The sequence below is a fragment of the Rhopalosiphum maidis genome, chromosome 2 (genome assembly GCF_003676215.2).
Source record: "Rhopalosiphum maidis isolate BTI-1 chromosome 2, ASM367621v3, whole genome shotgun sequence".
Taxonomy (NCBI): domain Eukaryota; kingdom Metazoa; phylum Arthropoda; class Insecta; order Hemiptera; family Aphididae; genus Rhopalosiphum; species Rhopalosiphum maidis.
The window spans coordinates 77458933-77474888 of record NC_040878.1 but is presented as its reverse complement, the minus strand read 5'-3'; the positions used below and the strand labels follow the sequence as shown (position 1 = coordinate 77474888).

The following is a 15956-nucleotide window of genomic DNA, read 5'->3' as shown; positions in this document are numbered from 1 at the left end:
TAATATAAGAATTAATTTTAATGAACATAATTTAGATATATATAAATATATAAATATATTTATATTTATTTAGGCGTTATATCTAAATAAACATCTGATTTACCTGACATAACTTTATAATAAGATGTAATAGTTTTATATCCTTTATTTTTTTTTTAATTATATACATAGATTTATCTTTAGTTTTTTTTCCTTTTGGACCATGAATATTTGTTAAAATATCTTTAGTTTTTCTAAACATATTAATACTTTAAGTAATTTAAGTAACTCACTATATAATTCTTCCCAGTTTGTAAGATTAATGGATAACTCAGATAAGTGTAATTGTGTAATTGTGTGAATGCTATGAACCACATTTGACTGCATATTTTTACAAGCTGTTTCATCTTTTCCACACTGATTGGATTAACATCGTCTTTTAACTTTTAATCACAATTACAAATTTTTCAAAATTATTTGCATAGAAAAGTACAGGTTTTAACCATGTTTCCCACTTTGTAATAATAGGTTCGGGAGGTAAAGGTATACTAACATTTATTTTCTGTATTTATTTATTCTCGATAGTACTTTTAAGAAAGTTTTTTTTTCCTAAAATAAACGAAATAAGTTATACACATGTATTTAGATTTTATATATTAAATTAATTACCATTGTTAAATAATCTATTTATGTAATAATAAATTTAGTATAGTTAAGTATTTTATTCATTAAAACACAAAATTTAAAAAAAAATCCAAAAACGTTGGAAATTGGAAAAAATTGAATTATAAAATTAAATAGGCAGAGAATGAAAGAACTTAAAGTATATAATTATAATAAAATGTATATATAATATTATAATAAATATAATTTATAAGCAATAACTTATTTATAACAAGTAACAAATCTAATATCTAATAATTTGTTTTCCAAAATTCAGCAAAAAAAAAGTCAATGGGCGGATATAACCCCTCCCCCCTGGACAAAAATATTTTAATCCGGACATGTATTCACGTATAAAATATATTATTAATAATCAGCTGGTTAACATTCGGTCTATATTGTTGGCTTGCTGTAAGCTCCCTAGCCTTCTCTCCTTCAGCTGTTGGAACAGGAAGTTCCTTGCCAGATGCGCCTCGGTCCTCTTATTCTCCACCGGTGCGATTATACATAGATATCGACCATGTAAAATATTAATATATTACAACTTAACTATGTTCATATTACTTATTATCTTGCTTTAAAATTAAAATATCATAGAAAAACCCACGTACCGGCGAAGATAATGTTTCAACAGTAAGTTTGATAGCAGTTAAATGCACTATAAGTCCTTATGTATAAGTTAATATTTCTTTTACTTCAATAATTCCTAAAATTGTCTCTAAAATTATTAATTATAAATTAACTTCTATTTTTAAAATTTCGCAACAACATGTTTATACAAGTAACAAATGAACATTAACAAATCTAATTAATTTTAAACATTTTATTTTACATTTATAATAATTTTTCCATAGCACTCAAGTCTCAAACTGATACTATTTTAACTAACTTTGAATAGGCATTCGATAGTATTGATCACAGTTCATTATTTTTAAAATTAAAAAAAAAAATAGCTTCTATAATCCCTTATTATAGAAGCTATTATTAGTTCTCATCACCTCATCCTTTATTTCTCAACGTGTGAGATTCAATAAATCATTAAGTATTTGTGGAAATTGAAGTTACTTCAGGTATTCCATAAGGGTATCCTGTTTCCTTTTTTGTTTTATTTATTAATGATATCATTTTTTCCTTTAACCACTTTAATATCTTACTTTTTGTTGATGATGCGAACAATTTTTTTATTTGATACTGAGGATCTCCGGAGTGATTTAATAAGCTTTAACAACTGATGCTTACAAAATGAACTTTCCTTAATTATTAATAGATTTCTAACTATTACTTTCTCTAAGAAACCCATAAACTTGGTTTTTAATTATAATTTAAATGTTATTACTCTCACTCGTGCCTTGATATATATATGTTTTTTGTCTAGGGTCATTCTATAAATGTGTGCTACACGGAGAGCCCGATAACGCTAACATGTCGTCATAAACCACCTGCAGGTTATTTTTAGTTTAAGTTTTAAACCAGTTAGGTACAAAAAAAAAATACCAAAGTATCTACAATAATATTATATTATTCACAATTTTCAAAAGCCCTCTGGCTACGGCACTGCTAAAGTGTATAAAAGAGCATTAATATTAATGCATTATAATTTATATGTAAACACAGATATAGTTCACGTAAAATATTAAATCATAGGACACATTGGACACAGATCATAGTATACCTAATGTTTGAGCACCGCAGTATGTTCACGTGTATTATAACAATATTATTTAAGATTTAATACCTTTTATTTGAACATCACAGAAATATTTATAAGGATTAGATGTCGGTGTAGAATTGAGTATTGATTAATTATTATTCTATCATAATTCTGAATTCATAACATTCATAATTGTGTATAATTATACAACAAAAACCATATTGATCGAAACTAATTGTAACATAAAGTTTAAGAAAAAATATAAAAACTTTTATTAATTCTAAAACAATATGCCATATGTTAGTAAATATATAGTGGTAAACAACAGCCTTTTGTAGTAAATAATTATTTTATAAAAATAACGACAGTTATTATGATAGTTATATGTGACTACTGGCTACTCAGCATATATTATCGTTAAATTTGTGTTAATTTCTAGGTTAAAATTACTTATAATATTTATCATTTTTTATTAACTACTCAAGGTTATATTTGAGAATATATGTATAAATACATAAAATATTGTGTGTTAATACATAATATTAAAATAAAACTTAACTTGCATTGTTTAACTGCGGTTAATGATGGCTATTAATATGAAAAATATAACTTAAAACAATGCGTAAAGGTATGTAAGTTGAGACGTTAGACATTTATATAATAAACAAGGTAAGTAACTCTTTGTACAAGTTTGTTCTATAAAAAAAAATAGTTGTTAGAATATATTGAAAAAATTATTATACACGTGCTGCTGCTGCATATGGTATCAGTGTGTAATCTCACAAGTGTGTATATACTATGTATATATAAGTACTATCTATGGTTACCTACCTATGTACTCGTTACTCTTATAGTCATATACTGTTTACTTTGTTCTTATTCTATATAATTACTGGAAAATTATGACAATTATTGTATATGAATTTTTGTTATTTTATCACTTCTTGAGTTCTAGCATTAGATATTAGGTACATAATATACATAATTATGTCGATATGACTGTCGTAAATTTAGGGCTCGGATGCTTATGAAATTGTATATTATGCTTTACTATTTATCCAATTTATCGCTGACCTAGATAAAAATTTGATTCATGTTCTATTGAATTAAATAATACTATTTTTATTTTGTATATTTTGTGATTTTGTATTTTAAATGTATATTTTGGGATTTTAAAAATATTCCAGTAAATTTTAAAATTTTTTATAAACAATTTAAATACCACTAATACCAGTCTACATAACTAAATTATAAGTTATAACAATCTGAACTAATTTTGTTTGAATCAAACGAAGTAGTCAATAATCCTAGAGAAACCCTCAAAATAACTAGTGGAAAAGTAGGAAAAGAAATTTACGAAAAACTTCAGAATGTAATTGAAAAGAATGTTGGATTTAACTTTCATACAGATTTCTAAAAAACATTCCATCAAAGTGGATACTATGTAAGAATTAATGTAAGAAGATTTGATCGTGAGGATCTCGCATTCTTCAAATATACTCCAATAACATCAGTAGATGTAAAACAAAGTTGTTCACGCTATAAAAATTTACTTTCAAATAATATAGACGAAGTTATAAGTTTAATCAAATAAAAAAAAACCAATGTTTTACATTGTAACTATTTTACAATAAATTAATATGTAATATTATAACTAATTTTTTGTGCGTATTTTGATTCCATACTTGGTGGTAATTTTTTAGTACAAAAATGCCTAGGTTTTGCAATAATTTTAAGTGCATAATAATGTCCGGGTTCTAATCGTAATAGTATATACCTAGTAAGATTAAGAGTTATTTGTTATATTATTGTATGTGCGAATAGATGTTTCAATTAGATAAGTAAAATAATATTTAATTGTATCATAGATATAGTACAATGTTTGATAATGTTATCCACACTGAAATATATTTCATAATAAAGTGTATAACATTATCATAGTATATTACCTATGTATAAGGTATACAGTTGACAGTGCACACGATTTACGATTTTTAAGTGTGCAATGCACCGAATTCACTTTAAATTTATTATCTAAATACAAGTAGGTATAGGTATACTTGAAATAAATATTTTTATATGACATATTTAATAACAATAATGTTAAAATGAAAATAAGATTCAGTTTAATAATAATAAATTATTATAATATATTATGATGTTTATAATAAAGATATAATTGTGTACCTAATAAGTTTATTACTTCCAAAACAAAAAATCAATAAGGATTAAAAAAAAGCTGACACGTAGTTGAGTAGTTTAATTGCAAAGTTTCAATTATACTTCGAAGACGTGAAATACTAATATTTCCATTTCGCTATTACGTCATTAGGTACCTACGGCGTGGTCGCATTACGCATAGCTAAAATATTATACATGTAATAAATATATTATTTTATTATCTATGCATCGTTGCCGTTGCTCAGATAAGGATACTTACCTGACTACCTATTATTTTTTCGTACTAATTACCTATATTGCTACCACATATACCTATAATGATATTTATAATTTCAGTATTACAATGTCTACAATACTAATATATTATATTTTTTTCATATTTAAAAATAAAATTTACTACATAAACCTAAACGGATATGCGTGTTACGTACTCAGTAAGTTACTTAATATCACCTTAACATGTTCATATAAGATGTAACTCACATGCGAAAAGGTAGGGCAACACAATTAATTAGGCAATTTACAACATGAACACGGTAAGGCCAGTGTGAAGTAGTGTTCATTATATTATTTTAATGAAACAATTAATCTTAAATCATCACACGTCTTAATGGGAAAAAAGTGGAAATCTGCAATGACTACTAAAAAGAAACAATATGCCTAATGGTCTCCTACCTAACATACCTACCAAATATTATTATGATGCCTGGTGGTCGTCGTGACCAAATGCATTGTTCTTGATAGAACCATCATATGTAACAAATATAAGGGATCTGAGACAATGAGCATGTCTGGTTTCTGTCCAAAAATCCGGTTCCCTGATTTACGCATAGCCCTTTTCTTACAAAAACAAAAAAGGTATGATTCTTGTTTACGCCAAAATTTATTTTTGTGAAAAGACGTTTCCACCAATTACTATTTGAAAACCATGTACAATTGATACATATTCTTATCATTACAATTAATTTTAATACAAGTAGATAATAATATTGTATTAGTTGAATATATATAAAGGCACATTCAGGCATAATTATATTAGTTTTTAAAATATTATATAATAAAAAATAAATTAAAATATATTAAAATATAGTCTCAATAGAGTTTTGAAAAAACACATATCGTCGTTGTTAAGTATTTAAAACTGTCACAAAAATATGAATTATAATACAAGTATATGTCAAGTTTTAAAAAATCACAATCGTAAGTATAGGTCAGGTTTTAAGAATCTTATAATTAAAAGAAACAGTTTTGACAAAAGTTTCTTCTAATTTCATTAAAATTTGTTATTGTAATTACGTCTTCTGTAGTTTTTAACGGTTTAATATTTTTTTGTTTTTTTGGAATTTTTTTTTATATTATTTTGAGCATCGGACGATAAAAAATTATAATATAATATTTTTGTTTGGCACAGATGGTGTCACAAGTACACTAGTAGAATGATAAATTGGTTAGGTAAATACCACGGCTATCACGAATCGTCCCGCAACCACGGCCACATAGATCTATATGGCCGTGCCCGCAACCATAGTATCTGTAGCCGTGGTAAATACTAACCTAACTTAACCAATATATTATTTCTAAGGTAGTATGAGATAAGGGTAGTATCACCGTAACATAGATAATAATATTATCTATATCTGTGTACTGTGATTTGGAGAACGTCGATTATTATTATTGATATAAGTGATAATTACTATCTTTCGTTTTTTATTTTTTGTTTGTCTATTATTATTTATTATTACTCTGACTCAATCGGCAATGGCAATCAGACATTAACAATTTATTTCAGTATTCGTCATTCGGTGTCGTTGTTCACTTGTGTCTTGTTCAGTATTTCATACGTTTCTGTTCGTCGTTGTTGTTTTAGCGTGCTAGATTAACGTTCGCTCGACTGGAATTTATTATTATTATTGTTTTTACTTTCACTTTTTCGTTCTTCATTGGAAGAGACAGACAGACAGAAAAATAACAAACAAAAATATATTTCAATGGTGATCTAACACTGTTGCTTTAAGCGATTAAATCTTCTTGACGTGCTGTGAATACGCGCTGGGTAATTATTTTTCATTCAATATTTTACTAACATCGCAATTTGGATTCATAGATTTTTACGCGTGTCAGTATTATACTTAGTTTGATATTGTCGAATTAAATGATTGGACTATTGTTTAAACTGTCTAATTCTTTAAACTATCTAGCAGGCGAGTATAAGCATATAATAAATAATAATGCTAATTAGAAATTGCACTACTTCATAATTCAGGAAAATCGTCATATTTATGTTACTTAATTATTGTATATTTGAATGCAACCAATTTTTTTCGTTAAAAATAATTAATTTCTTTACCTGTACATTATTTTAACAATGGCAGGCATTCTTTTGAACAAAATTGTATATTTATTTTTAAAAATAAATTAGTAGGTATCTATATAAGCTACTTGTTTTACATGTTTTAAAATACATTTTTTGTAGACCAATTAAGTTAGGTAATTATTATTACTTTTACTTATACTATTTTAGGATATCAATGTCACTATTTTATTTAAATTATCATCTATTAGTTTGTATTATTTAATTTTAATTCAAGCATAATTCATATAGCATATTTATAATATGCACACATTAAGCCAATTGTTTTTCATAAACCAAATTAATTTGCATATTATTAAATCTAGTTGTCGATTGTTAATAATTTAAAATTCTGTTTGTCATAAAACACATAACATACAGTTGACCTATATTATGGTAATAAAATATCATTATACTCTACTGTTTTTAGTTCTTATAGATTACCTACTGATTTATGTACTTAGTTTGTCTTTTAATTATCTTGAGTAATTTCTTATTGTAAATGGCATTATTTTGTTAACTAGTTTATTTTCAATAATGTCTATGCTTTTTTCATGTAGATTTGGACTACCCTCTTACTACTGTATATAATTAAATTATTGTTTAAAAAGAATAGGTTTTAGTTCAAATATAAACAAGTATGAAAAAATAATTAATTACAAATTGGTAGCTTGTAAAAGTCAGTTAAATTTTGCTTTCATTCAAAATCATTATTAATTTGGAGTAGTTATTGACTTTAATGCACAGTAAATGAATAAACAGTTTGTTTAATTATTATTTATAATTACATTTTTTTAAGTTCATTTTAGATATTTTTACTTACTTATTCTTTAAATTTATTTAGTAAGAGCTTGAATAATGGTAGATATTAGTTAAAAATTACATTAAAACAATATATTAAATTTTATTTATAAAAAATTATAATCAATTTTGTTTGTATAATTATGCTATTTTTTATGTAAAAACAAAATATTGTTAACTGACAAATTAAAAAAGATATATGTATGTATTAATATTATAAGCAATGTTATATTCTTATGTTTATTAGATTATAAAAAAGTGTAGAAGTTTTAAATCTTTAATAAATATGTGTGTATACCTAAAATGTTAAAAATATTTTTTTTTTCATTTTTAAGGAAGTAAATATGATTATTTTATATAGTCAAATAAACTATAAACAGATAAAAACCTTGATAAACTACAAGGCTAATGTATTAGGCAAACTAAACTAAATTCAAGTTTGGTTCATCTGGCTTAAGTTGTTTACCTTGTTTTTATTATTAAATGATGAATCCACATATACATCTAAATATCTATATAATTTTTGTCAATTTCATTAGACAATAAAGTTTGTTTGTAAATTTAATAATACATGTAGATTGTAGTTAAAATAAAGTAAGTGCCTAGTATATTTTTGTGGATGTATAAATTCTTTATTGATTTAAATATTACTTATCTAATAGGAAAAATGATAAATTTAATAATTGTATATTTATGCATTTTTAATATTTAAAATCATTATTATAATGGCCTTTTTAGATTTTTAAGTATCATGGCTGAAGCCCATTCAGCAGTAGCATTTTCATTTTCAATTACCCATGAAGGTTGGGATGTTAATTTTGATCGTGAAGTGCTCCATTTAGTTTGGGCATCTGGAATTCGTTCTTGGAAAAAACGTTTAGCTAGGTTTAAGGTATGCATAGTGGTATTTATTTTAATATTTGTCATAAATATTGTGATAAAGTTTTAAAATTTCACGTGTCATTCCTTTAATCTTGCAATTGTTCTTAAAAATTTTAGAACAATGTACGCAATGGAGTTTTCCCAGCTCCATTACAAAGTCTTTGGGCTATGATGGGTATTGTGCTTGCTCTTCGTTATGCCAATAATAGTTTTATTAAATATACAGATATTATATTACAATGGTTACCTGGGTAAGCGAATTACAATTTATATTTTATAATTTAATATAATTTAATTATTATGTTTTAAATTTTTAGGACATCCTACATATGGCAAATAGTATCTTGTTTTATTTTATCTTTAACTTTTTGGTTAATATTAATTTACATAGTAAGATACACATTTAAACTCATGTTAATGTATAAAGGTAATTATTATAAATATAAAGAATTTGGAATCATTATTTAATATGTTATTTATTAATATATTTGCTCATGTAGGATGGATGTATGAAAGCAGAGGAGGACATAAAGTGTCTTTAAAAACCAAACTTTGGGGCTTAGGCATAAAACTACTTTCTTCAAAAAGTAAACCATTACTTTACAGCTATCAAGGTTCATTGCCAAAACTTCCATTGCCTCCGGTTAATGAAACTATGAAAAGAGTAATTATTTTAAATAACTAATGAATGATTAAATATTTAATTCTGTAAACATTTTTGTTAATGTGGTATTTTATTACAGTATTTAAAAAGTGTTCGTCCATTAATGAACGATTCTGAATTTGAAAGTATGATAAAGCTAGCCCGTGAATTTGAAAAAGGTATTGCAGTCAAGCTTCAGCGATATTTGTGGTTGAAATCATGGTATTTATTTTTTATTTATTTCTCTTATATGAGTCATTTAAATAATATTTTTATTATTATCTAATTTTATTTTAATAGTAATTTATTGATTTTTCTTATCTAGCTATACAATTTAGTTGTTAAATCATTATATAATTATATAATAATTGTTTTATAACCAGTAACCATTATGAAACTTCTTATAAATGACCTCAATTATATTTGATAGCATTAAAATTTAAAAAAACCTGGGTTTAATCAGAATATAGATAAGAGGAGGATGATGGATCTATATCTATATTAAACTTTGTGTACGTTTGAGTTGCATTATTTCTTATAGCAGTTATATGATAAATCATTGTATTCTAAAAGAGTCAAAACATAGTTAAGTTTAACCATAAATATTACAAATTTTTGTCAAAATTAATAATTTTTAATTATCAAGAAATTAGAAAAAATACCTTTTTTAATTTTCCCTTGTGTTTAATTTTAAATCAATTGATAAAATTGCATGAGATTGTTTGGGTTTGGTATGTTTCATGTATAAAAATATAAATGGTGTAATTGTGGCTGATCAAAGAGTCTTATAGTCCTATAGCCTATAGGCAAAGCTTGATAAATTTAGTTGGGGGTTTAAGCCCCAGATTACTTAATGAAAATAATTATTAATGACTTCCTATTTAGTTAGAAATAATCTTGTATATGTTTTGTAAAAACAAAAAATAAAAAATAAAAATCAGCCAGTATAAGCATGATATTAATTTATTGGCTTTGGCATATTGCATTGTATTGAAATATTACTACAAATACAAAAATGAAATGATGTAAAAGAAATAATTTTTAACTATTGTTTTATTGAATGATATTATAAATAGTAGGTTAAAAAAAAATTAGTTTTGTTGTACACTTTAAATAGTATATTTATGAATATTGATACAAAACTGTATGTACATAATTAGGATATATATTTGCAATTAATAAAGTATTTGAACTTTAGTATTTTCTTATTATTATAAAATCTATTCCATAAATGTATTAGTATCGCTTAAATGATTATACTTTAACTATAAATACTGTACAAATATTTTTTTAGTTAAAATAAACTTATATTAATAAATAAATTATCCATACAATATGGAGATAATATAAATCTTTTTTTATCCACTGTAATTATTTTCAGGGGGACAATCCATCTATGCATAAACTATATTTAATATTTATGGTAACATTGTATGGTTCTTGAGTGATAGTGAGTGGTTATAGGTAACCATACAATTTTAAAAGAAAAAATATAATCTAAAACAAATAATAAAGTAATTATACACTCATTTCCTACCATCAGGTATACTTATAATTATAAAATTAATATTCTTTTTTTACTTCTAAGCATTTCTTTATAAATGCTATGAGTGTACACCAAAAACTCATGTACGCTCCTATACATCCTTGCAATGGCGGATTAAGCTATTTTCCGCCGTCTCAAATTATAATATAATATTATAAATATATTTTATCTTATTATTTTTTAAGTGCGCTAAATTTGCCGCTCCAATCACCTGATTATTTTGCCTATAGGTTAACCCGACGTTGCATCCTTGTAATATTCTGCATATTATTATTATTTATCAAAGAAAATAAAAATTGTGCTTTGTAAAATAAAATTATTAATCATTAGTTATTTATAATTAAAAAAAAAAAAAATAATAATAAAGCGATTTAAAATATTTTAATTCCTAAAAAGTATTGAATTTGAAAAAGTATTATTGTCTATTATAAATCTAAAATTATTTCAATTTAAATAAATATTATTATTTTATTGACGTTATGATTATTACTGCCTGTAATAGAACTTCAGGTGATAATAGGGAAAAATAATTGATCATTAAGTATTATATTTATATTTACAATAAAATGTTGATAAATTACAAACAGTTTAAATAAAAGATTAAGAATTATTGATTTTAATAGGTGGTCAAGTAATTATGTATCAGATTGGTGGGAAGAATATGTGTATTTAAGAAGTCGAACACCTTTAATAGTTAATTCAAATTTTTATGGTACTGATGCTATAATGTTACATTCGACACCTATTCAAGCTGCTCGTGCTGCCATGATAATTTGGCAGTGTTTACAGTATAGAAGACTGATTGAACGTCAAGAACTTGAACCGGTATTAAAAATTTGCTTTTTTAAAAAAATGCTTTATAATATATTCAACAGTATTTGTACAATATAGATAAGAGTTCAAGGATTAGTTCCTTTGTGTTCATGGCAATATGAAAGGATATTTAATACAACCCGTGTTCCTGGTGCTGTGAGTGATAAGATTGTTCACTACAACGATAGTAGACATATTGTAGTGTATCATGCTGGACGGTATTTCAAAGTCATTATCTATAGTCAAAATCGTATACTTCATCCTTGTGAAATTGAAGAGTAAGTAATCTTTTTGTATTTTTTTCTTGTGATGATATTCTAAAATATACATATTATTTATTTTAGACAAATACAATCAATTCTTGATAACACAGAAAAACCATATACTGGCGAAGAAAAAGTAGCTGCTTTGACTGCTGCTGATCGAACACATTGGGCAAATACTCGCACTCAATACTTTTTTAAGGGTATAAACAGACAAAGCTTAGATGCTATTGAGAAAGCTGCTTTTGTGGTTACATTAGATGAGGTTCCATATGAGTATGACCCTGTAAGTATTTAAAATTATGTGATTAATGAGATTTTATTAATTTTAAGAAATGAAGTAATACAGAAAAACCAGAAAAAAAGGTACTAAAAAGTATTGTATTTTATTTAGGAAAATTCAAAAAAGTTGGACGAGTTTGGAAGAATATTAATGACTGGCAAAGGATATGACCGATGGTTTGATAAATCATTCACTTTATGTATTGGATCAAATGGAAGAGTAATGTTTATTTATAAATATATTGTTAAACATTAATAAGTTTAAATAAATTAAAAATGTCTGTATTTTTTTTAGGTGGGCTTTAATGCTGAACATTCATGGTGAGTGTTTCACAGTATTATTATTCAATCAGTAATTTGAAAGTTGTGTATGTTTTGTTAATGTTTGATTTGAACGTTTAATGATTAATTAAAATTTCAAATTTCAAATATTGTTTTGAATTTGCATTTAACAAGCGTTGTTACAGGGCTGATGCCGCAGTTATGTCTCATCTTTGGGAGTTCATCATTTTTGATGAAGCAGAAAAATCTGGGTAACTTGATGGGTTACAGGTTCACTGTAATGAAACCTAAACATTTTCTGTACAATATTTTATAATTTTGCTTGCTGGGAATATTTGTGTAATTTTTTTTAAGGTCATGGTACTTCTTTGAAGAAACAACTATAGTAAATTTTTAGTTATGGTAAATTAAAAACGCATGTCATAATATTTATTAACTACAAATTCAAAACATTATAATTGAACTATCATATTAATAATTTCACCAATTTATCTAAGTATTGTGATTACGATAAATGACAAATAAGGCAGCTTCTGATTAATTTTATAACTTGGTTATTGTTTTCATTGATGACAGGGCAGATGCACCGGTTATGGGTCATTTATGGGAACATTTTCTATGCGGCGATCTAGTTGTGGGGTAATAATCCATACAATAAATAAATTAACCCATTATCATTTACTAATTTATGCACACATTACTTATTTTGTGGGAAACCATCCAATTACATAATTATATGCTGGTTATTTTATTAATTTTATTGTTTTTTTATTACATCTATAATTTTTAATATTTAACAATATTATACTGATTTGTTTATTTCAACTTATTAATTATTATTATTGAATGTAATGAAATCATCATTATCTATTATTCATTATATTAATTAGTATTAAATTAACACAAAAAAATCACATATTGTTTTTTTTATAACATTTGTTATGTTTAGTTTATAATTTAATGATGGATGGGTTCCTTTGTATTGATAATACATAAAAGTAATAACGGATTATGGTTAAATATCATAGGTACAATCATTGCATACATTCTGACAATATTAAACATCACGCATGTTAAATATTTTATACAGTTTATTCTTTATAATATTTACCATGATGAATATAATAATACTATTGTATTGATAAAATCAATTAATAGTATTATTTTTCTCAAACATAAAGATATCAAGAAAATGGACATACTAAAGGTTCTCCAGAATTAGAACCGCCAAAACCAATAAGGCTTCAATGGAATTTAGATCCAGTGTTAGAAGCTATTGAAAAGTCATATCAAGTAATATTTTTATAAATTTTGTTTTCTGAGTTAATGTACTACTAAATTACTATTTTAGGTCTCATTAGCATTAGTGAATGATATTGATCTACGTATTTTGGCATTCAATGATTATGGAAAGGGATTCATGAAAACTGCTAAAGTCAGTCCAGATGCTTTTATTCAGATGGCACTCCAACTGGCATATTATAGAGTAATTTATAATCATTTTTTTGATAACATAATATTTCTAAATTAATTTATCTTAACATAAAATCTTATAAAATAATTGGATGTTTGGTTTTTTTCATTAGGATGCTGGTAAATTTAGTCTTACATACGAAGCATCAATGACCAGATTGTACAGAGAAGGTAGGACTGAAACTGTGAGGCCTTGTACTTTAGAATCTTCAACTTGGGTGAAATCAATGTTGGATCCAAATGTCGATGTTAGTTGTTGTAAATTGATGTGATTAAATTAACTTTTTCATTTAAATATTCAAATTTATAATTTATGTATAGACAAACAAACGTATTAATCTATTGAGACAAGCATGTGCAACTCACCAAAGAGGTTATCAAGATGCAATGTGTGGAAAAGGAATTGATAGACATTTGTTTTGTTTATACGTGGTTTCCAAGTATTTAGAAGTCGAGTCACCATTCTTAAACGTAACTAAAATTTAAAATTATTGTATGATTTATTGTAGGTGAAATATTACATTTTTTTATTACTTAATATTTGTGTATTGCAACTCACACACACAATATAGCCATTGTAATTGATATGTTCAGGGCACAAACAATATTTTGTATTTATGTACCCAAAGAAGATTTAATGTCTAAATTTAATTTTGAAACATCTATTAATATTTTTTTTTTTACTTACAGAAAGTATTGAGTGAACCATGGAGGTTATCCACATCACAAACACCACATGGACAGACTACTCAGTTTGATTTGAGAAAATTTCCTAATTGCATTTCTGCTGGTGGTGGATTTGGTCCTGTAGCCAATGATGGATATGGTGTTAGTTACATAATAGCTGGTGAAAATTTGGTTTTCTTCCACATCTCAAGCAAAAAAAGTTCTCCTCACACTGTATGTTTATTTAATTTTCTTCAGTTAATTTTATTCTTAACGGCTTTTTATTGTCTTATAGGATTCTAATAGATTTGCCATTCGTATTAAGGAGGCACTGAATGACATGAAATCACTGCATGATGATTGGAATAGAAGTACAAAAAACGTGAGCTCATGATATGGCTATTGACTGCATAGTATATTATATTAATTTGGTTTAATTATGGTATTGTTTGGAAAGTATAATGTTCATAACATTTGCGTGGTATTTAGTTGTAAGGTCTCAATTGTTATGAACTTCAACATAATCTGTATTATTGTCAGTAACAAGTATTTTATTATTAATAACTATTTTTAAACAATATTTTTTTTGTTGATTAAATTGTTTTTGTGATTTGGTGGTATTTTTATTTGTTATTGAAAGAAAAAAAATTAGTTTAATATTTCAATTTTGTTCAATACATTTTTAACATTTACGAGTTGTTAACATTTTAAATGTAAAATATTTCAGTGAAAAAATACTGCTAAAAAAATTGTTATTTTGTTTTGTATTAAAAAAGTGGTTTTATTTTTTTATCAAGGTTTAAATGAAAAACTATAATAATATTATTATCTTGAGCTCATGTGTTCATACTCAGATAAATAATATGTTAATATCTTAGATTAGGAAAAATACTCATTTTATTTGTTTTATTTAAATAAATTAGTTTAATATAATATATAAGGTAAATTATAATGTTAAATATTATAAATATCAGTCATAGTCGGCACTATTAAATGCTTGTTCCAAACAGTTTGAACAAACATTAATTACTTATTAGTTTTAAGACAAACGAATATAACTTCATCGATATTATAAATTCTAGACAAAATAAATGCTTACTTTTTATTCTTTTGTGTATGTATTTACTTTTAAATTGTACAATAATAGTATTAAAATTATTCTCTATCAAAGAAAGTTTGTAGATCTAAAATCTTTATTGAGCCTATTTAATGTAAAAGATGATTCTTACAGAATCAGCCATTTAACAGATAATTAAAGACTATTGGATTTCAAATAACCAATTTTAACATGACCTCATTAACAATCTGCCTGATTTATTAATAATTAGTGATTTTGATTTATTTCCCACTAAACTTTCTTTATTGATACATTGTGCGAATTGGTGTATTATTATTTTTTAGTTGAAATTAAGCATGCTTCAACCTTCAACTTACTGTCTAAATGTTTCCCCAAACATGTATTAATATGTATATAAATTAAA

The 15956-nt window shown here is 25.1% G+C and overlaps 1 protein-coding gene across 3 annotated transcripts; it reads left to right on the top strand.

The window, feature by feature from the left end:
- Positions 1–6196: 6196 nt before the first annotated feature.
- LOC113553702 (carnitine O-palmitoyltransferase 1, liver isoform) lies at positions 6197–15560 on the top strand. Of its 3 annotated transcripts, XM_026957182.1 has the most exons (19): positions 6197–6527; positions 8364–8517; positions 8625–8758; positions 8825–8934; positions 9008–9171; positions 9251–9372; positions 11320–11521; positions 11588–11787; positions 11854–12058; positions 12167–12274; positions 12350–12375; positions 12522–12587; positions 12913–12975; positions 13518–13629; positions 13688–13822; positions 13923–14057; positions 14131–14280; positions 14500–14709; positions 14771–15560. In XM_026957182.1, exons 2-19 carry the CDS (start codon positions 8377–8379, stop codon positions 14867–14869), a joined length of 2382 nt encoding a protein of 793 aa, XP_026812983.1. In that variant the 5' UTR covers positions 6197–6527; positions 8364–8376; the 3' UTR covers positions 14870–15560. The 3 variants fall into 3 exon arrangements, with proteins under 3 accessions (XP_026812983.1, XP_026812985.1, XP_026812984.1); XM_026957184.1 differs by lacking the exon at positions 12522–12587 and having other exon boundaries at positions 6198–6527; positions 14771–15559; XM_026957183.1 differs by lacking the exon at positions 12913–12975 and having other exon boundaries at positions 6198–6527; positions 14771–15559.
- The last annotated feature ends 396 nt before the right edge of the window (positions 15561–15956 follow it).